The 26893-nt window shown below is 33.5% G+C and overlaps 1 protein-coding gene across 3 annotated transcripts; it reads right to left on the bottom strand.

Annotated features, from left to right (window-relative positions):
- Positions 1 to 906: 906 nt before the first annotated feature.
- LOC129880262 (paired amphipathic helix protein Sin3-like 4) lies at positions 907 to 13163 on the bottom strand. Of its 3 annotated transcripts, none has more exons than XM_055954220.1 (23): positions 12959 to 13163; positions 12618 to 12780; positions 12111 to 12269; positions 11793 to 11973; positions 11615 to 11713; positions 11291 to 11464; positions 11041 to 11203; positions 10621 to 10757; positions 9914 to 9989; positions 9760 to 9792; positions 9395 to 9654; positions 9138 to 9292; positions 8866 to 8993; positions 8532 to 8786; positions 4063 to 4743; positions 3877 to 3956; positions 2574 to 3191; positions 2399 to 2499; positions 2175 to 2313; positions 1939 to 2091; positions 1671 to 1831; positions 1486 to 1594; positions 907 to 1404 (listed from the first exon to the last, which is right to left on the bottom strand). In XM_055954220.1, the coding sequence occupies exons 2-23, from the start codon at positions 12662 to 12664 to the stop codon at positions 1237 to 1239; spliced, it is 4077 nt and encodes a 1358-aa protein (XP_055810195.1). In that variant the 5' UTR covers positions 12665 to 12780; positions 12959 to 13163; the 3' UTR covers positions 907 to 1236. The 3 variants fall into 3 exon arrangements, with proteins under 3 accessions (XP_055810195.1, XP_055810192.1, XP_055810193.1); XM_055954217.1 differs by having other exon boundaries at positions 11041 to 11206; positions 12959 to 13160; XM_055954218.1 differs by having other exon boundaries at positions 11041 to 11206; positions 12111 to 12266; positions 12959 to 13160.
- Between the last annotated feature and the right edge of the window lie 13730 nt (positions 13164 to 26893).

Raw genomic sequence — 26893 nt, 5'->3', positions numbered from 1 at the left:
TTTTATCCATCTCTATTATTTCTTTTTTGATTTCTCACGTGATGTTCAGTATCTACAATGAGGTCTCGACTAACCTCAAGATGTATTGCATGAGGTCCATTTAAGTGGAAAACACTCCCTAACACAATTTTTTTCATATCCAAAGCTCGAATTCATAAATCTTTCAGTGAGGGTAAAATCCTATCTATCCCAATGGTGCCGATAGAGATCTTGAGTTTCACCACTCATTATAGAGCTATCAATATGAATCGATCCAATCCACACAAGCTTTGAAATTTGACGGATTGGGCTGGTCCATCATGATGATGGATCATAAAAGTGGTCAACCCAACCCAGCTCTACGTGGAACTGAGTTGGACCGGTCCACCTTTCCTAAAATATATTTAGTATAATTTTTAAAAGTCCTAGAGAGAAATTTTGAACAAATATATCAAGCCTCGAGTGAAATTTCTAATATGTTTTATGAAAAAAACTCCTGATATATTTTGTAAACTGAAAACTCTCATCACTTTGCGTTAATATGTTTCTTATATTACGTATATATAAGTGATTTTCCCTTAAAAGAATCCAATCTGCATACTTGAGATAGGATACTTGAGATATAAGTAAGCATAAAACTTTGCCCATCTTTTTAGACTTTATATGAGTTGGTTCACACAATCCTGTCACACTTTAATAGCTGCCACATTTCAAATGTTTTCAATTAAATAAGTTGAAGAAAGATTTTATTTTCCTCTCTATTACATCTAATTGAAGATTTTTCCTACAAGACTCAACATTGACCCTTTGTATATCTACTTAATACTCCCTCCATCCAAAAATACTGGAACTGGTCACGTTTCGCTTACCAAGAGTCTAGCCAAAATAATTTTTCTGCCAATCAGGAAAAAAAAAGGTACATAAATGTAACAAGAAACATTTCATGGAATTGACAATTTGAGTGTTTTACAACTGAGAAGGAAAAAATATATACATCAAAATTTAGAATGACATCCTACAAATTTTCCGAGCGGTTAGCTGGATCATTTATTCAATAGGAAAAGTTAAAAAAATCTATGGTATCACTGTCCAAAATTTGAATTTCCACAAGTACGAGCAATCAACTACGAAACAAATATCAGAAAACCTTCGAGAGCATGTAAAATGTGTGAAAATTCTACCTTTGGACTTCATTTTTCCATTTTGTGTATGTCATAGAACTTTAACTATGACTAACTGAAGCTGTAGATTACCTTTCTATGCAAAATGCACATGTTCAACTGAAAACAATCTGCGGAAGCGTTGTATTTTATTAGACCTGTTCAAACACTCTGAATGGCCATTAGACAAAAAATTCTCCTTTAATATTTTTCGCCTTTTTCTTGAACGGATCAAGAAATCTTCAGTGTCCAAGACGTAAGAGACCTAGGCATCCAAAGCCACAAAAACAAAGTTAGCAAGAGAGACAAGGTTCTTAAGTATGTGTCCCAAGGATAGCTAGAGTACCTTTGATGAGCTGCATGCTATCTTACATTCTAGACCATTAAAAAATTTAAGTCCTTTCATAGCCTCAGATGTAAAAGTTTCATCTCTAACTCCAGACTTCCGTTTATTTCTGCAAAATACGAGATGCATGCATTAACCTATGTTATAAAAAACGTCAAGAAAGCACTCTTCTATTGATATAGTACCTTGTCAAGAACACCCCAGGGTTCTCCTTCTGAGGTATAGCAGAGAGGAGTTCATTGCTCAAATAAGCTGCAAAATTTGGGTCCACTGAAACAGCAGACATCTCAGGCTTATCATAAACATAGTCCATGAGTTGTATGGATAGACGTGTTGGTTTAGATGACTGCAATGGAGGTAGTTTATCAATGCTACATTTAAATGGCGAAGGGAATGCTATTTTTAGATCGGCCACATAACATAAAAAGAAGCAAAGATGTTGCAAAGACTTACACATGCTATTCTGTATATGGTCTCGTCATGAAGAAGGGCACGCACATTTTCATGGTAAACTAAATCCGAAAATGTGCTAGAATTTCTTGAGGTTTCATATGCATATAGTTGAAGAAGTTTACTTTCCAACTCATCTGTTGCAATTGTCTGAAGCTGCATGAAATGCAGAAACTAAGAATTGTACAAGACAGCTGCATACACCAAACAAAGAGAAAATGAAAAATATATGCACTTACCTGTTTGACAATTTTGTATATCAGCTTGTCTAAGGTGAAGAGAAGATATGACTGAGCTCCAATAATAGCTCGGCAGTCATCCTCGAACTTTGCATTGTCAGAGGAACCATCAAGCAGGTTATAAAGTGCACTCTTGAATCTGTAACATTGAAGAGGAGCTTAGTTCTGATTAAGTACAGATTAATCAAAGTTCACTGGAACAGGAGACAAATCACTCAAGTGACCTGGAATATGACTCAGTGGGGTTGATAGCATTTGAGACTCGCCATCTGTGTTCAGATGATGAAGAATGCAATTTTGCTTTCTGTAGTCTTTCATACAATGTCTGTAGTTTAGAGAAGAAACATTAATGTTGCATCATGTGAAGAAATTATACTTCATGATTTTAAATAGCCATACCTGGTGAAGTCTGAACAGCACATAAAATGAATCGTTTCCATAAAATATACGTGATTCCTTCTCCCTGACATGAAATATAGAAGGAACGTGCTTGGTCAGAGGCCTGGATGTATGTAGAAGGCGTTCTGAAAATGGCATAACAGCACCATCTCCTTCAGCATCGTGGACATCAGCAGTACCTTCCACCTCTCCTTCACTCTCTGCCTTGTTATCATTCACATCATTGTCCCCATCTTCTTCACGCTCTTCATGAGAACCTTCGCCATTAGCAGACTCACTGCCTGAAACATCACAATTTTCAGAAGCATTCTCACTGTCCTCTGATGTCCCATGAGCACTCGCTTCCCCTTCTTCATTAGCATCATTCTCACATCCTCTGTCTCCACCACGAATTTCTTTTTCTCCATGTCCACTTTGGTACAGCTTACTACTTGAACTTCCCTTTAAACTATGCGATGCATTTTGACCACCTTCATTTGATGGTGTAAAATTATCCTCAAAATCACCATTTGGAGTTAATTCACCCTCTTCTCTCTCAAGTTTACATTTTCCTATGGATTCTTCAAGACATTTCTCAACTTTGATACCTTCTGCCTTTGGGTCCACGAACCCTCCGTCCTAAAATCATGTGGGAAAAAGAGAAAAAGGATAGATATTAGAGATGGGGGGCAACAACAGATATTCTGCAAGCTTAAACAGATATTTTCCTTCCTTGTTTTTTCTTAAATGTCTTGTTTTCCAAGATTCCACTTTATTTGATCTGAGGAGATTCTTTTTATAATTTATTTAGTTTACTGTATTAGCACGCTACTGAAGTTTACAGAAACTGAGATTTCGTTCAACAGGAATACTCTCCTGAGCTTAGAATTTACCAATTGGAGAGCAGTTAAAGAAACGGAGCTTACATCACTGTTAGGGTATCTTCACCGACCAGTGTTGGGTATCTAAACAGGTAAATCTGGGTTGCTATTCTCTGAAGGATTACTTCGGGAACAACCCAAATCAGCCCACTAGCAAATACATATTGCCCAACCCGTTAAATTTTGGGTTAATTCTGCCACCCTTAACTGCCTGACAAGGGAGCAAGAGGCAGATAAACACAGTTCACAGCAGGATCTTAAAACTTCTTTCTTTTGGATTCATGTCAGGATATTTGCTAGTGGTTGATCTAAAGACTGACTAAATTTTATTTCCTAATTGTTTGGCTTTCTTAGATAGGAACAGGAAAGAGATTGAGCAAGGAGAACAAATGGGGGGGGGGGGGGGGGGAGGTTACAGTGATCTGAAAGTTAAAACGCAGTACCTTTGAGTCATTAGACGATACTATCTCAGGTTCACGTTTGATTGTGGAACTACTAGTTCTGGAAGTGCCTGCACCATGCCCTAATAATGGAAAGAGTACATCAACTTTTCAAATACCAAATCCCATGAAGAGGTGTAGAAAACACGAAATGAAAGAGAAATGCAGAGTAGGGAGCAGCCCATGAACCTGAAACAATTTCTTTACAGACTCTTCCATGGCTTTCCCCCACAGTACTGCTGTTTGAAAGCACTAGCTGGTCAGAACAAAAAGCCTCTCTGCTGAGACCAGATGCCCCATCTGCCATGTTTAGATTAGCGTCTGCCTTTCCATGCTGAAGGAGGTTCTTTGAAGTAACGATTTTCAGCATCACACCATTTGCATGAAGAGAGCTATCATCCTTAAACCCATTTTCGCCATCTGCTATCTGAACTCTGGAAGAAATTAAATGCTCAGATGTAGGCAGTTCATCTCCATTCCTGGAACTGCTTTGTCTGCAATTCATGCCTGAGCCACTAGCAGGGCTACAAACCCTTTCCCCTTCAATTGCTGTTTTATCTTTAGCATTTAGATTTTTAGCCTTTACAACATCCACACCATCCACTTCACCCTGAGGCTGACGAGGAACTCCAAATATTGGTTCCAGGAAGGTGGTCCAAATCTTCATGACTTTATCCAACTGTTCTCTTGTACAAACTTCTATACATGAATACTTGATGATTTGATAAAGGTCTTCGTGGATGTCAGAATCAGGATACTCGAACTCCAGATGTGCGATAATTGGTTGCCCATTTCCAGCAGCAACAGATAGCAGCACATCATCTTCTTGGCACTTATTTTCATTGATTTCTTTGATCTCAGCCAGCAGGGCTGTGGGGAAGAAAAACATCAGTTCCGTGAGAAATAAGCACTTGTGGCAAGAACAGAGTTCACACAGAAAAATTTCCATATAATGGCACTCTGATCTCTCAAATGATCTTTTTCTACATAACAATTCAAGATGTGCTTCTAGTGCTGAGACAAAAATAACAGATGCTTGAAAATTCTATAATCAACTCAAGAAAGTAGCATTATTGGGGTAAGGAACTTAAAAACACAGAATCAATGCCTTATGATGAAGTGGCTCTGGAGACTTGCATCTAGTGAACTGGCACTCTGGAAAGAAGTAATCCAGTTGAAGTATGAAATGGCAGATCATTGGACCACCAAAATGGTCGCTAGCATGGAATCAGCCTTTGGAGGTCCATCAGGAATTTGTAGCCAATCTAAGAGAGAATTGCAGTATATGAACAGAGGATGGCAGGAAGGTTTTCTTCTGGGAAGACAACTGGCTTGAACAAGGTTCTCTAAAGGATACCTTTAATGACATTTTACACTCTAAATCAGCAGCAAAGGGCCACTGTGGCTGAAGTTTGGTCAGAACAGGGATGGAACCTGAGTTTTAGAAGACCTTTTAATAATTGGGAGATCTTGAGGTTAGTTGAGTTCTACAACAAGTTGGAGCAATTTAAAGGAACTTCTAACGACCAAGATAGATTGGAATGGCAGGGTCACAGTCAAGGCAAATTAAGTGTGAAAGGGGCCTACAAAAAGCTTAATCCTTATGACGATCACATTGATGACTGGCCTTGGAAGCTTATATGAAAAGTTAAAATTCCTTATAAAGTCTCCTATTTTACTTGGCTTTTGGCTAAACAAGCTGTGTTGACTCAAGAAAATCTCATGAAGAGGGGGATCCATCTAAGCCCTAGGTGCTTCTTATGTGAAGAAGAGGCTGAGACAGTAACTCACCTATTTCAACACTGCACGATTACCTATCAACTGTGGAAAATCTTCATAAATATGAAGGGTCTTTCTGACCACAAGGATAGATGGAAAATTATACCAGCTTGCATCTGGTGGTCTGCTTGGAGAAAGAAATCTCAGGTGCTTCCAGAACAAGAGCAACAACATCCAGAAGATGAAGATAAATTGTTTAGTGTTGTTTCATTTTGGTGTAAACAGGACTATATGGAAGATCTAGAATCAATTATAGATGTCTTAAGCTCTTTGTAATTTTTGTTAAAGGGTTGAAGATCTTCCTGATACTCTACCTCAATTGTAATTAGGAAACCTGTAACTTGTTGTGGCAGGGTTCGGATATTTTGGAAATAGAATACAAGTTGTTACTTTCTCAAAAAAAAAAAAGTAGCATTATTGTTGACACACAACAAACTTCCTCCAGTGTCTGCAAGAATCCGATGAATAAAACCTTGACTACGGATTTCTGTGAAAGCATAATCATGACTATCCACAAGCGAAAGAATACATCTATCATTAACGACTACCAAGGCTAATCAGTTGAGATGGCTCAAAAGTCAGAACCATATTGATGGTGAAATCTCTTGCACCTCCTTTTGGTTTTTATTATCAGTGTGAGGGAACCTTCCCAAAAAAAGAACATTAGACCATCTGCACGAAATGCCGTGAGCTTAGAAAGCTACAGGCTACTTCATTTACACGACCATAGCTAGTTTAAGGACACCAAAATTTCCAAATCATGTTTAAAAAAGCAGATAAAGTTTGTTTTTAATCTTTCGAGGAAGCTGAGATTTTCCAATTGTAAGTTGAGAATATTAATTCTACTTGATAATTTTCCTATTAGCTTTCAGTCTCAAACTAGAGCCTTGATGTCAATACTCCTACTCACCTATATAGAAGGAAATTCAAGACATGCCCAAAAGTAGTAATACACCTTACACCATCTGGAATAATCAGGAAATAAGGCTTGTGATCAACGCATGTTCTCTTATTTTATACAGTAAACATGAACTTCAACATTATTATAAAACTAAACAGTTGGCTCAAATATGTTTACTACCAGGCAGGCATTGACGAAACAAATTCTCATGCAGAGCAAGCATTAGATTATTCTTAAGGCTAGATAAGACTTCAGAGGGCAAGTAAGTGAGGTGAAAGCAAAACTGGAGTTTCTGCTGCTTCAATTTTTCTGCTTGGTAGGTCTTGGAGCTGTTAGAAAGTAGAACTCTAATGCAACTGCTTAACTGATTCTAACCTCTTGACAAAACTTGTAAGAGCCATAACTCTTGAGCTCCTTTCTAAAAATTCATTTCAACTTCCAAGAATATCATTCTGGTTCTACAAGAGCCAATTTTAAATCGTAAGCTCTTGCATGAGACACCCCAGGCTACACTGTTTCCTTCTAGAGAGTATTCCAGATTTATCCTCAACCACTAAAACGAATTTATGGAAAATCAAGTGATTATTGCAGATCTTACCACAAAAGATGCACTGCAAAATCTGTAATATATTTAGAGAAAAATCTCCAAAGAAGGAAAGTCCATATCAAAAAATAATAATCAGTATACATATAGATAACCAAACAACAACAACAACAACAACAACCCAGTGAAATCCCACAACATGGGGTCTGGGGAGGGTAGAATGTACGCAGACCTTACTCCTACCAAGGTAGGACGGCTGTTTCCTGGAGATAGATAACCAAACAAGAGTAGGAAAAATACTAGTTGGAGCAATGGATGTGCAAGGTAGAAGAGGAAACAGATAGAGTTGATGGAGATTGAAGACGCTACTGACAAAAGGGAAGCAGAAAAAGGAAAGTATTTTATCGATAAATGCTACTGTTGGTAGTGGAACTCATCCGTAGGGTATGACAACTACCACAGAGAATGAAATGAAAGAGAAAGTAGCAGTCTTTTGAATGTAAAATCCTATAATTACAAATTTAGCAGTCAGGAATTCAAGAAATGTGCTAGAACATCAGGACAAGAAGTTCGGGACACTAGGCACTCTACAGTCCAAAGGAGGAATATGCATGGGAAGATGGGCAACCTGTTACTAGTAGAACTATCCGAAACAATCTACCATTCCTTACATTTCCTCTTTGAATAAATTAGATACAATGCATTTTAAGCTGTTTGAAAGGCAATAATAATTTCTCGATACAAAGTAAAATGGGAAAGTTTCAGAAGTAGTAGTTCACTTGATATTGAAGGAAGCTATATGCCAATCTATAAAAGCAAAAGAAGATAAGGAAGGAAGAGGTAAAATAAAGACAAACGTATGTGTAGTAAAAGATTATTATAAAATAGGGAAAGCAAAAATCAGCATCAAGAAAATCACTTTAGCTAATGCTGAAGAAAAGAATTTCTATGATCAAGTTGCCATACTATGTTGCGGTTCTCAATCTAGATAAGCTTGTGACTGAAGCCATATTTATCACTTAGCACCTAAAGAAAAATTGAACTCTACCCGCTGCAATTACCAAATGAAGAGTCATAAGCAGTACAGATGTAATTTCAATACTTATAACGAATTAAGGGAACAGAAACACCTGAATACTTGCTCACAACGAATGAAATACATTACACGAGTATAAAGATTTCCACTTTATAGTTTAGTTACTTGAATTATCCTAGAGCAGGACCAAATTGAATTTGAGGGCACAACCACATGCAAAATTAGTGTCACACCCCGGCTAGCACCACGAAAGCGGCCCCAAGAAATAGGTATTCAGTTTTCTAATTTACTTAAATCTCCGAATTTCTTGGTCATTAATGCTTCTATTTTCATTTCAAACTTCAACTAGTTATTAGAATGAACTAGTTCTACATCAGCAAAATGTCATCTTACATTACCTTTAGTGCTCAAGCTTTTTGTGTCCTGCTGCTTGAAATAAAAGCTACGATGATCCAGTGATTTGTGATAGTTCTTAGCATAAATCTCAGCCCAAACTTTATTAAAATCAGAACGACACCTCGCCCACTCCTCCTGTTTCTGCTTCAAGCGAGTGAGTATAACTGGAAGGGCAAGTGGTGCATTCTTCCTCAACACATCCATAACATCAAGCCCGTGGTCACCGTAGAGACGTTCAATGCACCTTAGATTCAGAGCTATACCAAAACAGTGCATAAGCGTTTATGATAACAACAATTTAAATAGCAATATCCGCATTTTTTATTCTCCTCTTACCAGTAAAATGTTCTTCAATACGGATATGACTATCACTCGAGATAGTATTATCATTGACCTTGTTGAGCAATTCTTCAACACGTCGTGTTGTCGCATTGACAGACTCTAAAAGCATATCCAGCTCAAACCTATTATTATGACGACATCACCAATTGCAAAGGAGAATTAAGAACTATACTAGAATTGGTTGGCGGAAAAGAGATCCCTTCATCTCACATACTAGATAAAAAGGTTAAGACTTTAAGACCACATGCATCAAGACAACTTCCAACCTGTCATCTTCGCATCGGAACAAGCTTTCTTCATACTGGTTTTTGCGCATATGTTTAAAAGAGTAATCCTCACTTCCTGATGTTACAGATACCCAGTGATCATTTAATACTTCGGCACCAATTTCTGTTTTCTGACTCGCTAAAGGAATTGGATACTGCAGTAAGAAGAGATCCATGCACCATTGTGCAAAAGATTTAGAAGACAATAATACATAAGTTTAAAAAGAAAATAGAGTAATTTTAAACAACAGATTTACATTCTTTGGAAGAAGCCGGTAACTCGGGGAGCAACTGTCACAGTTAGAGAGATCAAGTTCATGTATAGGTTTTGCTGCGTATTTATCTTTGCTTGGATACAAGGACATCTTCTGCCCTTGTGTATCTCTATTTCCATAAGCGGCGGCTCTTTCTCTTGTCTCACGAACTCTATTCCTTTCTTCCCACTCGCAATCTCGGTCTTTGTCCCTGTCTTCTACTTTCTCAGACTTGGGATTGGATTCATCACTCCGTAAGGTGTCTGCAGTGGATTGAGATAAGTCAGAGATCTAGAGGATACACATGGGACACAAACCCATTGTATTCATTGTCATATCTTCAAAACTAAATATAACGACATTCTTACGTGTTTTGCTCAGAATAGCAGTAAGATATCCATCTGCAGAAAAGCTCCAAATTAGACAAAACGTTATTAAGATCTTGGAAAAGAAAACTCAAATAGCAGTAGACCAGAAATGCAAGTGTAACAGGAATGTAAACACGAATCATTAGCTTATTACCTGTCCTCTCACAATGAGAAATAAATTCATCAAATCCGTCCATGAGATCTGGATGTTTCTGAAGTAAGCTGCTAACCTAATGCAAACAAATTCTCACTCCAATTACTAATTTTACTGATACTGTAGAAGCATTACAAACAAGAAACTGAATGATGTAATTGACAACTAATGTCAAAACTCCACTTGCAAGCATACAGTCAAGCCAGACCCAAATGCATGCCCGTGGAACCACATTCTCATTAGAAAAGATTCATCAGTATGTGTATAGGCAACATATTATACTTCCGTGAATTTTCATCATTGTTTCTTTATGGGACAGAGGGAGGGGGAATTCAAAGTATTTATGCAATTGATAGTCGATGACATTAATGTCTAGACCTCAGATGTATGTGAAGATACAGAACATTGGGATTCATTGTCTTGAAAGCAAGAGAATGAGACGTACACAAAATTTCTCACTACAGATGAAGGCGTATACTACTTCGCTAACACAAAAGGAGTATATCTATCTATCTATCTATCTATCTATATATATATATATATATATATATATATATATATATGTTATTGCCTTATTTGTTTGAAACTTCTATTATAATTTTTTAATCAATCACTTCAAGGATATTAATAACCTTAACCAGGATATATAAATCCAAAAATTTAACCAAGCTCATTGAAAAACAATTTCAAAGAATGAAGAAAGATACCAGGGTTTGTAATTGTGTTCTTGTAACTCCTTCCCTGCTATAGACATTAAGGCACTTAAAAAATTGTTTTCGATCTGCCATATCCTGTAACCTTTCCTTAACCTGCTCACAGTAAGCAAAGCCATGGTCCTGCATACCTGCTCCAACATCAGCAGATTACGACTGAAGCATTGAACTAAAAAATCTAATGAAGCTAATAAAAAGAAACTTAGAATATGTTTACAAGAACTGATACATACATAAAGCAAATTCAGTAGACCAAATTGTTATATACCATACAACAACGTGCAAAGTCCCATAATCATTACTTTCTCAACTTCCAAGACTACATGCTTACAAAATATATTTCAAGTAATTCCTATATTAGTTAATCACTTTGAAAAGTGGGAACAAGAAATTTATATCAATAGGCAAACTTACTGTGTTCAAACTGGTCAACAGCAACATCTCCATGAACAGTTCTGTCCAGCTCTCTATCCTCATATTGTCGTTCCTTTCTTTCCTTTTCAGTTCTCATCGTTGTTTCTTCATATTCTGGATCAGACCGATCAACAGCATTCTCCCGGACAACTAGTGAAGTAGCCTTCTAAACCAGCCAAAAAAATTACCCTGATTTATCAGCCAATATTCAACGACATCGGAATCTAGGAAATCATCATCAAGAAACTACCTTCTCAACATGCATGTGCCTTACTGCGGTCATCGAAGAACTTTTCTCATCATAACGCAGGATAGGGGCCCTATGAGCTTGAGCATTACGAGCTCGGGCTGCTGCCATGGCATCAGGTAAAAAGTGGGTGAACTCTTCAAGCAAATCAGCATGGCCACGGAAAAGGTAGGAGACCTGCAAAAACATAAAGTCGCCTCACTATGCATACGAACTCAGTAGTGACATTTGAAAGCAATCAAATCCAAGAATGAAATTAGAAAAGATGCATGCTTTCCTTTTGTACTCGTATACAAAGAAACTTTCAAGCACATGCGAGTAGCATACCTCATTATAAACTTCTGCAATAGCCTTGTTTTCCCTTCTATACATATTCAAAATATCAAGAAACGACTTATATACGAAATCATCGCCTTGAAATCTAGTCTGCAAGCAGCACGTTAGTCAAATGAGAAAAGCAATTTTAATTCAGAAAGCAACATTCATCAGTTGAGTGATGACTTACCTTTATCTTGTTTACAAAACTGATTGCTTCTTCAAATTCAACTGGCTTTTTTGCTGGAGCTTCATCCTCGGGATTAGTGATCTCATATCCCTTGGGCAAAAATGTATTGAAACCCAAAATTAGGGTTCGATGCCCTTTGAATAATTCCTTCACCCTCGCTATGACACCCGAAGTGTCAATTCTACAAACAAACATTCCCAAGGAAAACAGGAAAAAAATAATTAATCAAAGCACCAAATATTGCTAAATCAATGGCAGTTAACCTATCAGGATTACTTTTTGGGTGGAGTAGGGCTAGGAAGCAACGCAAAATTCTACCTTTGAGACTTGAAATCTTTCATGACTTCAAGAAACTCATCATACTTATCCCTTCTGTCCTGAAAGATTTCCTTCACTGACTTGAGATAGGAAAGTGCATCGTTTGTTGTTAGCTTATTGGCACTGCTTCCCCCCATCATTGGAGATTGCCCAGAACTGCTGTGTCAAAAATAACAACACATGAAAAAAGAACACATCTTTCCACAGGCTTGAGCACTTTGTAGTTACAATATCAATACTTAATCCGTTCATATTCTTAAAAAACAAATAAATAAACCAATCTCATGCTATTACCAAAAAGGAAAAAAACAAAATCTGGAGAAGACTTACTGTTTTGCAACTAAACTAAAATACTACTCTGTTCAGCTCGAATGAAAGATATAAATTTCACCCTTAGGTCACCAAAATTATACGTTAAAATTTTCAAAATATAACCTAATAATCTCAAAATTAAACACAAACTAATCAACAAAATTACATATTTATCAGTTAATAATAAGAACTTACGGTTCAGCACGAGAAGAAACAATGGGACGTTTGAGTTGAGAACTCATCTCTACAACAACACATCTTCATATCTCTTCACCATTGTTAAAATTAAACCAAAAAATCAACGCTTTTATTTAGCTCTCCAAATCCTCCAATTTAGCAAAATATAAAATACAAAATCCTGAAACAAAATACACATAAATTACAGATCTAAACAAATTAATCACAATTATCAACTACTAATCCCTTAACTCTTAACACCAGATCACCTCAAAATTCTCATCAAAATCTACTAAATTACATTACTTGAAATTTAAGAAAAGCATAAAACAATGACAAAAAAAGCGAAGAATTTTTACAGAGATCTTCAAACGAGTCCGTTAATGGCGGTTGAAAAATTCTCTCCAATGGAAGAAACCAAAACACTTCCGTTTAGCAAAAACAAAAAAAAACTGTGTAGAAGTGATGAATATGTATTGTTATTTTTTTCAATTCTTTATAGCTCTATGGCTATGGCTATGGCTGTGATTGATTTATTTATTTTTGTAAAAAAAAAAAAAAATTGCTAATTATTTGAAGATTTTAAATATAATATGGAGGAAATTTCTTTCTGATACTACAACAATTTGAGAGAAAAAAGGAGAGTTTTATATTTGTAATAATAAGTCTTAGCTGTTTTTTATTTTGTTGTTGATATATAAGAGGATGGATATGTAATTTAAAAGAATTAAAAAAAAAATCAATACAGGGAGAGTTAGAAGGAGAAGAAAAGAAAAGCCGCTTATGGGGGAAGGGGTGGGGTGGGGAGTGGGGGTAATTTTGACCTTTTCTTTATGGTACCAAATGGACTCTACTTAATTAAGACCTAATTGTAGGTGATTAGGAGTTGATTAAAAAGTCCATAAGAATGGAGGATAAAGGTCGTTTGGTATGCGAATTAAATTATGTCACGATTAAAATTTAGAGTTTATATAATTCTTGGATTAATTCATTCTAAAATAAACGTATATCATTAATTATATATAATTTTCAAATTTTATTTAAAGATATTGTATTTTATCTCGCGTATCGAACGATTTCTTCAAGTGTAATACTCTTGAAATTCTTTTTTGGGTCAAAGCAATAAAATCATGAATATACTATGCCAAGTATAGTGAGCATTGGTAATGGAGGAATCAAAAGATGCAATAAATAGTTATGTTAAGTGTTGTTTGACTGTGAGAATTATTTATTTATTTTAAAATTAGTGTTTGGTTATAAAAAATTTAAATTTGAAAAGTCCTTCAAACATATTTTTCAACTCTATTTTTATAAATTTCAAATAAATTCATTTCTTTTTCCTTTTGTAAAAAGTATAATTAAACGAAACAAATAACAACAATAACAATATACTATTGTTTTTCACGAACGGAGTTTGAAGAGCATGATATATATGCAGGCTTGCTTATCCCTGTCTTCTGAAGATGAGAGGTTGTTTATGATAGACTCTCGATTCAAGTAAAGTATATTTAAATTAAGTATATTTAAATTAAGTATGAAAAGAAAATATACTAATGAAGAAAGCATGCTGAAAATAACGAAGAAGAGAAATATATCAATAATATGATAATTGATGCAAAAAAAAAATAATCAACATATAATAAAATTGAATAACAAGATAATAAAAGAATAATAATAACAATAGTGATAAGAAAAATTAGAAAATGTTCCACTACCTGTAACCAAACACAATTTGATCATATCTAAATTCAATTTCATAAATTTTAAATAAAATGAAATATATTTAAAATCCATCGCCAAAACACTTACTTAAAATGGCAAGGCAAGAGTTAACAATGCAAGGACGGTATAATGTAATGATGAATATTCAATTTATATGTTATATATTTATATATATAGTTTATAATTGAAAATATTTATTTATTTTATAAGTTATTTTCTTACTGTTATGAGGTAGGTTTTGTCATTTTAATATTTTAAACTCATGTATGATTATTACTTGTACTCTTATTCCACGTTAAATTTTATATAATTTAAGCAGATATTAGCTATGAGAAAAATAAAAAAGACTAACCAACTATTTTATTGAGTAATGTTGACTATATTTTTATGTGGAGATTATGTGTCCTAAAATTCCAAACAAAACCATCCCTAATAGTCTAATACAGTAGATAGAAAGTGGAAAAGGTCATAATTAACTCATTTATTATTATTATTATTATTATTATTATTATTATTTGTATTATTATGTAACGATGAAAAGTCTCATTATATAATGATCAATTTGATATGATGAGTCATTCTCTTAATTTTTTCTTCTCAATTTAAATTTGTCTTTATTCACTATTTAATAATTAAAAAAAAAATTACCCCACTTTTTTATAATAGTTTTACCCCGTATCTTTTTTTTAGGCTTATTTTTCAAGGTATAACATTATATCACGACAGAGAATAATACAATTTATTCAAATATTATAATTTATTAAAATAATACCGTATGATCAATAATACAACACCACACAATATAATATCATACTTTATAAAACAATAGTAATAACCACTGGAAAGTTAAAATCGATATTTAGGTTCGTACCTTGACTTTTATAATCACAAATGTGAGAACAGATTGACAAATATTACATTTATTACCATTTGTTTCTTGAAAATTTATCAGTTTGAATTCCTTGTTACAATTTACAGTCAATGTGTATGTGGTGTGTGTATTTATATATTACAATCTGTAATGAATAAAATAAAGGAAGTATTTATGGGTTGTGATGGTAGAATGATTGAGATTCTTCCGTTAGTAATTAAATATTTTGAGTTAGAATCTTTGAAAATAAAACTATTCAATTGAAAACGTCAAATTCATAAATAAACTCTTGTAATACACAAATTTTATTTAATCGAACTTCAATAGAATTGCCGAAACACTGTTTTTTTACGTGTAGGTTATTAGGACTTGAATGCAATATAAGGATGATAATGAGGTTTAAACGTATATAATAATACCTAGCAGGTTTAATAGTAGCACTTTTGGTCCTTTAATTATTGGTAAATTTATTTTTTCTCGTGATATGTGACTATCCTATTTAACTTTTAACTATTTAAAATGTACACTTTTTTTATGAGTATTCACAAATTTACTATAATTATTAACTGATTCACTTATTCATGTGTTTTGTGTTTTGTGTTTTTACTTCAAATTGATAGTGATATAATTTTAAAAATAATTCAGATATAACATGTTGTTTATTACAATATAAAATACATATTTTGATTAATTAAAAAATAAATATATTGAGTTATATTTTCACAAAAGACTGAAATTGAAACCTACCAATTATATATGGACCAAAATACCACTATCCTTCACTTGAATTTGGTTTGAAGGTACGTTATCATGCTAAATAAAGTAAATATAAGATACTAAGGGCAAAATTGTCCAGAAAAAAAAATATTACCAGAGTTTGAAAGGTTTGTGCATGCTGCGGGTTTGCTAATTGGGCCTATTTGGTTGCCTTAATTAGTAAATTTAAGGTTAGGGTTCCTATTTTTTTTAGGATTTTTTTTCTTGGTTATGTAAAAATTATAAAAATATTTATCTGATTTAGTAATAGAATCTATTTTTCAAAAAGTACCGAGAGTTCTATTTATAAAATATATACAATTTGGTAAAAATACTCAACTTACACATAAGTTGCATATAATTATGTTATTGTATGTTGTTTGTATGTGGTGTGTATGTCACTTTATATCGAGTGATGCATCAAAAATATAAATAACATATACTATAAATATAAAATACATACAACTTATTTATATATCGGGATATGAAAAAAAAATATCACTGTTCTTTTTTTCTTCGAGTTTCAATTTGAAAATTCCAACAAAAAAATAATTAAATCTTCACCAAACTCCTTCAAAATTGTCCTTTATTGTTTGCCTCCCATTTTTTCTATTCTTTTTTAAAAAAAGTTCAAATATATTCTTACATGCTTTACATATCAACGAAATAAAACTTATTTTTCCACAATAAAAAAATAATTAATGGGAGGCGCTTATTTGGGCATCCAACTTCAGCCCTTTCGAAGTATCCACGAAGTATAACAAGCAATTCTTTAGGGCCATTGACACTTTTGCCCCTACCACAAAGCAAAAAAAAAAACAAATTCGTGAGATATAAATTTATATTTTACATTATAATATCCATTAATTATATCTCATTGGGCATAAATTTAATTCCGAAGGAAAAAAAATAAAAAACTTATTTTGAAAGGACAAAAATTAAATACCAGTCCGTCTGAAGGGCAAAAGTTAAATTTTATGATCCTTGTTTGAATGGTTTTGGATTTGACCTATTTAAGTTTGGGCCTCAAAGGCCGGTCCATACATTTTCTAAGCAATTGCTAATGCCAAGAGTATTCCAAAGGAAAAACTACCTAAACAGACATTCCTACCATATTTACTAATTCTTTCTACAATTTAAAATCATTATATATTGTCTTACTAATTAATAATTTTATAATAAATTTTAAATCAAATACATGCAATTTTGCTACTAGATACGCTAAAATAGGCAGAGAGGAAAGCGAGATCCCCAGATTCATGTGAATCACACTAAATACATGTACCTGGAATATTAGATACATGTATCTGAGATACTAGATATGGAAAGAGAGGCAAGCGAGATAGCAGAGAGGAGAGCGAGATCCCCCAAATACAAGCGAATCCACTTGGATACAATGTATCTAAAATAAATCACACCTAATTTTGACATCATGTATCCGAAATATATGTATCTAGTAGCACCAGATATACATGTATCCGAAGTCCAAATCTGGTAAGATTCGTAATATTGCAAACTAGCGTGAATCTAAGTAATTAACTCCTAAACTAGTGAGATTTTTATAAGTTATCCTATTCCAAATGAAGAAAACAGTCATCAACTTGCATATCCATAAATAATCAATACTCGATATTTATTTTTTCATTAGGTGTTCGGTATATGTATTATAATTTGATTAATCAAAATTTGTATTTTCTATAAAGAATTTTGTTTTATTCAAAACTCGAAAGCGAAACCTCAGATTAAAGAAAGAACAATTTTATCCATTACACCACATCATTTATTGATATGCTACTCGATGTTGCTTTGGCTGCAAACTTTCTTTGACGAACTTCAAAGTAATTAATTAACAAAACAGAAGAAAAAGAATAAAGAAAAGAATAAACTCTATGGAAAGAATGAAATATCTTTTAATAACTTGCAAGTTAAGAATTACAACATACGTAACTTGGATTATCATACTTTCTCTAATGAGTAAAGTAAATAATTAATTTTTTTACTATAAAATATTATTTTTTTTAAAAAAGAACACTAGTATTTTAAAAAATAAAAGGATAAGTATTAGCAGAAAGCAAGGGGGTGGGGGTAACAGAAATAACTTGGAACTATTTTTATTTTATTTTTTTATGTTAATTGACTATAAATTGCATCGAAATCGTTTTTAACAAAAAATAACACTCTCTTAGTACGAAATTTAAATGTTACTCCTTTCGTGTCAATTTGTTTGTCCTACTTTTCTTTTTAATCCGTTTAAAAAATATATATCTTTCCTTCTTTCTTTTTTCCTACTAAAGGCAATAACTTGGGCAACTCCAACGTTAGAAATTTTAATTTATGATTTATTTTTATAATTTTAGTTTAAAATCGAGTGCTTATAAATATTTTTTGAATTTATCCAAACACTCCAAAAGTGCATAAAACCTATTTTGACTTAAAACTACTTAAAATAAGTCAATCTAAACAGACTCTTAGCGTCTATTTGAATTGACTTATTTAAGGATTTTAAACCAAAAATAGTTTCTAAGTACTTTCATAATATTTAGATAAAATAAAAAAAATATTTTTAAACACTTACTTTTAAGCCTAAAAAATAAAAAATATAAGCCGATCTAAACATGCTTTTGTGCTTTTGGCTTAAGGTTATTTCGCTTTGATTACTTTTTTTTTTTTATCCTTTATAATCGTTTGTACTCCTCATAAATTAAGTTCCAACACTTAAAAGTATCTTTTAATACATGAAATTAAAAATTACTTAAATTTAGCCAATTCAAACGTGCTTTTAAGGTCTTCTCTCACAAGGTGTTTAAAAGAACAAAAAAAATTTAGAAAAAATTTCATAAAAAGTTGTAGTATAGGTGTATATTATGTACTTCAGTGATACTTTTGTTATTTACATAAAATTGCTACTTTTTTTTGTATTGGAGTTATGAAAAATTTGCATCGAAGATAAAATTTCGATACTTGCTATTAATTACGTAATTTCTTAACTGACGCGAGTTTTTAATGCAATAATGTGATCAATTACATTGATTTAAAAAATTTAGTTATTGATTTGCTACAGATTGTTTAATTTCAGATCAATAACAATATATCCCAAACAAAACTTTTATAAAAAATCACTGCTTGAATGTGCAATCGCCAGAACCTACTTTTCTACAAGCTAAGATGAAGATTAATGCATAGAAAATTAAGTATGAAGTATCATGACACCTTTAGGATACATGATGGATCATGATACCTTTAGATATGTCATGTATAATGATACATTTAGGATACGTAATGTATTATGATATTTTTAGGATACATGATGTATCATGATACGTTTAGGATACGTAATGTATCAATAGCGTATAATACAGTCATCCATGCATTGACACTTTTTTGGGTACTAGAATCCACCATTGATAGTGAAAATTTGAAAGCTTAGCACAAACCCTAAAAAAAATTGAAAAATTGTACTTAGAAAATAAAAATCCGAAGAACAAATATGTAGATGCACTTACTGTGAGATAAGATCTTTACCTGATATAGATAATCACAAAAGTGGAAATTTTGGAAAATCTCTAATTTGAACTAAAAGAAATTGAACCAAATCATGCTAAATTGGTGGAGTTTAGACGTGGTAGGGAATAGAGATAGTATAAGTGAGAGAAAAAAAAATAGTCAGATACAATTTTTAATTATGCATGAAATAGGGGATTTGATATAATCGTGTAAATTTGCTATTAAAATAATATTGTATTTTTGTTGGATAATTTATTTTAAAATAGAATTTTATTTAATGAATAAATACAGGGCTTATGATTGCCTAGTTGTGTAAATATTCCAATTTTCTATAAGCCCATATCCATCCCAATTAGAGGTTTTTGTTAGTGGATTGGAATATTGGATTAGTAGTTTGGGCCCTTGAACAATATTGGGCTTCTATAGTTGTGAAACTCTCCAAAAGACTACTATATGGATCTCAGTAGGTGTTTGATCAAGGAAAAATTATTTGGATGAATATTTTTTAATAAATAATTACTGATTTTAATGATATATTTTATTTATTATAATTTATAGAAATACATAGAAATATTAGGACATATCTTCCATATATTAAAAGTGAATTATGCATGCAATATAAATGGATTATAAGTGTTTTGAAATATATTGTGCTTGTTTGGTAAGAAATTGATACAATGTATTATAAGCGTATTAAAGTGTGATAAATATATTATCAATGAATAAAATTTGTATTATATGAGTTTTATAAATTATTCTGGGTAATATATATTTAAATTGTATTATAAATGTACGGTAAAAAAAAAATAATTATTATAAATGATAAATATTTTATTAATATAATATGTTTATGTAAGTTTCCCTTTGATCAACTTATGGATCCAAATCTATTAGTTCTTGTATAACACAACAATACACATTTAGATGGATGGTAAAATATGAACACACTAAAGTTTTATTATATACTCCTTTCATTTCAAAATAAATTTTCACTTTAGTGAAAGTAAAAATCATTTCAAAATAAGTGTCATCTTAAGAATTCAAAACAAGTTTTTATATGAGTTTCCAACTATATCCTTATACTCCATATCTTAATAATAATCAATCCTCAAGAAATATTTATAAACTAGGGTTAGTTTGGTAAACTACACATTGTATTTATTCTTATTAACGTGATATTTGCTAAAGTAACTATAACAACTTGTCCCCATTATTATGGATAAGTCAATGGGGAGGGAATCCGGGCCAAAAATCTTCGGGTAGAAAAAGTGACTTGAAAAATTTTAAGCCTAGGCCAGACTTGGAAAAATTCTGAGTCAGGTGAGGTTTAAGGTCATCCGAAAATATATGGGGGATTGAACCTATAATTTGATTGATTTAATTAGGGCTGTTCAAAACCGTCCGCTACCAATAACCCAACCGCAAAATTGGCTTATTGGCTTATTGGTATTGAGTTATCGGATTAGCGGATGGAGAATGGATTTAAATTTTATAATTAACGGCTTATCGGTGTGGGGACGGATTACTCAATTTTGTTATTGGGTAAACCGTTAATCCGTTAAGAATTTATTATATTTTAATATATTTTATCCCTAAACATATAAAATATATATAATATTGATAATTTTTATTTGTAAACCTAAAATAAGGGCCAAGCCCATTTAATTAAACAGGCCTAGCCAATTTAATTAAATAGGCAGGCCCATTTCTAATTTTCTACTAGAAGCCCTACTAACTTGACTACTTCATTGTTAAATGTTAATCCCTAGTCCAACTCTTCAGTTCTTCTTCTTCCGCCCACTTTAGTCTTTAGGGTTTGGAAAATAGGAAGTTCCGCCTACTTTAGGAGTTTAGGTTTTAGAACTTCAAGTCTTCAACAATCAACTCTTCTACAGAGCTTTAGAACTTCAACCTTTGGATTTACTGATCAAGAAAAAAGAAATTATCGAGAGTATGTCTTCTGAAACTTCTTGTTGATTTTACTTTTAATGTATCAAATGCTCTTCAAGACCTGACAGTTTCGATATCTTACGGGGACACTCACGAGCAACAGTGTTTTTAATATGCAATAATGCAGCTCAGGGAATCCTGTCTTCGTTTTTCTTCAAGTATGCAGGTGAGGCTTCTCTCACTTATTTGGCTTCCCAAGTAGATTTTTGGCTTTTACCAATGAAGGTAATAGAATATATTTTAGAAGAATTAGTTGAATTATTAGCATGGAACCTCTTATTATTTGCGCTTGACAAGATGCATCAGTGTATACATCTTGTCTAACCATCTGATTTATATTCCCTAAACTTTTGGTGTTTTTATATTTCTGTTGTATGTGGGACTCGAGCTTTTTTCTCCTTAAATTTGTCCAATTTCTGCGCGCCAAGCATGGATTGCTTGATTTTTTTTAGTTATTTTGCATGTGCTATTGAATTTAGATTCCTAGCTCATACAAGGTAGGTCCCATTTCTGGTAGTGAGCAACATGCAGATTTCATTTTTCCACGGTTGTTTGTATTTTCTTGTAAATGTATTAACTAAAAGCATTAACTAATCATAACTTTGTTTTTACATTTGCAGATACAATTGTGAAGAAGTATTCATCAACTGTCGCCACTATTTTCACTGGAATAGCATCTGCTCTACTGTTTGGACATCCCCTTACTATGAATTTCATCTTAGGAATCTCCATTGTGTTTATCCCCTTAATTTTGGTATGTGCTTCACTGAATTTGACATTATTAAACTACTGATATAAAATTGATTATCCATATCTTAGCTTATTTTTGAGTTGTTAATTGAAATACAGGGATGCAAAGTCACAAAGTCTTAAACTCTTAATCTTCTAGCATGGCTGAACAAAGTGATAAGGTGATAGGTGAAAGTGAGGCTTCAAATGCAGTAAGTCATGCTGAGATAACTCTGTCAGCTAGTGCTAAAAGAAGGAGAAAAAGGTCTGCTGCTTGGGATCATTTTACAGAAGTTGAAACTTCCGAAGGTACGAAAGCAAAATGTAGCCATTGCTGTAAATTGTACTATTTTAAGTCAAGAGATGGTACGTCGACTCTTCTTGGTCATTTGTCGACATGTCCTAAACTTCCTACTCCTCTTGTTGATAAAAAACAATCAACCATAGGCTTTAAATCTATTCTAGGGGGAAGTCAAGGTGATGTAGCTGTTGTCTCTTGGAAATTTGACCAAGAAGAGTATAGGAAGGCTTTATGTCGTATGGTAATAGTTGATGAGCTTCCTTTTAGCTTTGTCGAAAAAGAAGGTTTTAAAGAATTTATGAAAATGGCTCAACCTCATTTTTGGATCCCTTCCCGTAGTACTGTAACTAGGGACTGTTTTAATTTGTTTAATGAAGAAAAACAAAAGTTGAGGAGGTATTTTATAGAAACAAAACAGAGAATTTGTATTACCACTGACACATGGACTTCTATACAAAGGATCAATTACAAGTGTATCACTGCCCATTGGATCGATAGTGATTGGAACATGCGTAAGAAAATACTTAATTTTTGTCATATTATTAGCCATAAAGGTGAAGATATGACAAATGGTATTAGTAGGTGCTTACGTGAGTGGGGGATAAATAAGATCTTTACTATCACAGTTGATAATGCAAGCTCAAATGATGTGACAGTGAAAGAATTGTCTAAGCAATTAACAAAAATGGGAACTAATTTAATGAACGGTAATCACCTTCACGTGAGGTGTATGGCTCATATCATGAATCTTGTTGTTCAGGATGGTTTAAAAGAATGATCTTTGTCTATAGAACGTGTTAGACATGCAGTTAGATATGTTAGGCAGTCTCCTGCGAGGTTGAAAAGATTTCAAGAAAGTTGTGATGATGAACAACTTAGTTGCAAAAAATCTTTATGCTTAGACGTTCCAACTAGGTGGAATTCCACCTACCTGATGTTGAGTAGGGCTGTTGAATTTGAGAATGCATTTTCAAATTATGCTTCACGTGAAATTGGCCTGAGACATTATCTTGAAAATTCTTATGTTGAAACTGGAATCACTGCTGGTGAACTTTTGAGTAGTGATTGGGTCCATGTGAAAAGAATTACCAGATTTCTTGAGATATTTTATCTTCTTACTTTGAAAATATCCGGATCACGTTATGTTACGTCAAATATTCATTTTCTTGAAATTTGTGCTGTTGCTGTTTATTTGAATCAATTGATGGCAAGCGAAGACACTGGTTTAAGCGATATGGCAAGAAAAATGCAAGAAAAATTTAATAAGTATTGGGGAGATCCAGCAAAAATGAACAAGATAATTTTCATTTCGTGTATTTTGGATCCTCGTTACAAGCTTGAATCAGTTAGCTATGCACTTGTAAAGATGTTTGGTGAAAAAGGGCCATCTATACAAGCAGAAATAAAGAAGTACATGACTTCATTATTTAGCGAGTATGTAAAATCCAACTCAAAAGGCAGTGTGCTTGCTCAATCTTCACCTTGCTCTTCACTGGACACTTCTACTTCCGGGCTTCCTAACAGTCAAGTAAGTACCCAAACTACAGGACTTTTAGAATCATTCATGAAAGATCTAAAGAACTATAAAACAGCGAATGGAGGTGTGGATGCTAGAACGGAGTTAGATAAATATTTTGGTGAAGAAACTGAGGATGATAGTAAAGAATTTAACATCCTAAACTGGTGGAAAATGAACTCAGCTAGATTTCCTATTCTTGCTGAAATGGCTCGTGATGTATTAGCTGTACCAGTTTCAAGTGTAGTGTCTGAATCTGCATTTAGTACGGGAGGACGTCTTCTTGATTCATTTAGGAGTTCATTGACTCCTAATTTAGTGCAAGCTCTAGTGTGTCTTCAAGATTGGCTTCGAAGTGAAAAATTACAACAATCTGTTAGCGTTGAGGAAGATCTTGATAATCTCGAACAGCTTGAACAAGGTAATGATACTTTTTATTATATTTGTTGTATATTATTATTGTACATGGTTTATACTTATTACACGACTCATTATGATAATTTTCTCTTCAGATTTAGCCAGTGCTGGAAAATATCCTACGCCTACTGTAGTTGACATATAAATGTATATGTTCTCATCTTTCTGCTCGAGTTCAGGTTCGCTGCCCAGAACCAGATAATTGTTTCTTATTTCAGCATTTTTGTTTGCTTTTAGTTATTATTTTGTTCATTTGAGAAGTGTTTGCGCATTATCTGTTTCAGTATAAATAAATACACTATTTTTGTTTGCTTTCAGCATTTTTGTTTGCTTTTATTTGTTTCATTATCTGTTTCATTTGTTCATCTGTTTTTGTTTGCTTTCAGCATTTTTGTTTGCTTTTATTTGCAGTTTTATACGTTGTTCTTTTAGGAAATTTTTTAGCTCTAGTTGAATGGTATTTAATAGATGATAGATTATGGTGGGACTTTCAGTTTCAGATACTGCTAATCATGAATATTCAAATCTCATTAATTTCTTGCACTACCTTCTCAAACAGGGATAATGCACATCCAAGACATGCAGCTATGGCAATTGCCCAAGTCGTGATGGCCTTTGGTCATTTCTTCTTTGCCATGGGTTGGCCTGGAGCTATGTACATTGGTACTCTTTTGGTTGGACTTTGTTATGGAGCTCATTGGGCGATTGTGCCAGCTGCTGCTTCTGATTTGTTTGGCTTAAAGAATTTTGGGGCTTTGTACAATTTCCTCACTATTGCCAACCCAGCTGGTTCATTAGTATTCTCAAGTCTTGTTGCTAGTAGTATATATGACATGGAAGCTGAGAAGCAAGCTCAAAAGCCACATGAAGGACAGTTGAATTTGGAGTCAGTTTTGACAAGTTTTTTTACACATGGATGAACCTCTGAAGTGTGAAGGGGCCATTTGCTTCTTCTTGACTTCCTTGATAATGTCAGGACTCTTCTTGAATCTTGACTGCAATGGGCTGTTTTGTACTTCTATAGGCTTGTATATTTGTGAAAGTGTGAAGTTTAAGTGATTATAGCCTGTAGGCCTATATATTGTTGTTAATTTGTTCACAACTTTTCATATGACATTGATTATATTGTTGTTACATGTTATCATACCACCGATACACCGCCCGATAACCGTCCGATAATTGCTAATCCGATACCAATCCAATCGATATCTTATAGGTTGGCTAGCGGATTAGTACTTTTAAAAGCCGATAACCGTTAAGTCAAACCGTTAAACATAATAATCCGTCCAATCCGCCTGATAAGCACCCCTAGATTTAATTGATATAAAAGACGTACGGAGCCTGTATGGCTTTACGAAATCATATTCGAGCGAGTAAAACTCTCGGAATTGAAGGCTGGAAGGATATATGTTAAGGCTTCATGGGATGAGGGTATGTTGTGACATAGGAGACTTGGAGACTCTTTACGAGTTCTCTGTCTCCGCATATCCCTTCAGAGGAGGAATAATCCCGCCAGGGTGGGGCCGCCAGAGGTGGATGGTCCTACTGTAGCGGGACATACGTGATTTAAGTCGGTAAAAAACTCCAGAAATGGTATTCCTTTTGAAAACTGTTCTTAAAAAATTAGGAGGCGACCCAGGGCTTTTCTGATCATTTTCCATGATTTTTCATGTTAAAGGTAAGATTATTACTCCCCTACTTCGTAATTCGATTCCTAGAACCTACATTTATAGTTGGTAATCATTGGGGGAGGATTTTGGTCTAAAACTAATGGTGGAAAATAGCCCTAGATGGGGGTTAGAATCATGGATTTGTCCTAGGAGGGGATTTATGTTATAAATCATATACATTAGGCCATGATATTGATCACTTGTATGTTAATACTGTTTTTACACCAAGAACAAGCTGAACGAAATCAGAATCAAAAATCTCCTGCACTTTAGAGTGGTCAAGCTTGGTTTTGAGATTGTTGATAGTTGTTTCCCCGTATGTGATTCATGTACCTGTAAAATTACTTTGCTGTATGCATTTGTGTATATGAATAGTAAAGGATGAAATGATCTATGTGAAATGATTACTTGCTGGCCATGACTTGTGATGAACCTGCTCTTGGTAGATATATAAGTGTGACTATTCATTGTGATTTGACTGAATTATATACTTGGATCGGGTGTCATGTTTTGATACACATTTGGATTGAGTGTCATGTTCCGACATAAATCTTGGACCGATGTCACGTTCTGACATATATTAAGTGCTTGTAGGTCCCGTGAGAGGACTCTTATGTGAAATTACATGATAATTGAGATTGATTAACTGTGATCATGTTGGCACTGGTTATAAGATATTAATGGTTAAGTCTATTCTGTATATGTGTGCCTATTGTCCATGTCTCGCTTACTGCCTAGCTGTGTGAGCCTACCAGCACACTGTTGAATTTGTGTACTGATACTACACTTGCTGTCTTTGTTGAATACATGACATATTCATACGGCTGCTGAGAGACCTAGAATAGAGAACTTGTAGCT

This window comes from Solanum dulcamara, chromosome 2 (genome assembly GCF_947179165.1).
Source record: "Solanum dulcamara chromosome 2, daSolDulc1.2, whole genome shotgun sequence".
Lineage (NCBI taxonomy): Eukaryota > Viridiplantae > Streptophyta > Magnoliopsida > Solanales > Solanaceae > Solanum > Solanum dulcamara.
Note: the sequence above shows the minus strand (reverse complement) of the source record. Positions and strands in the feature narration are given on the sequence as shown.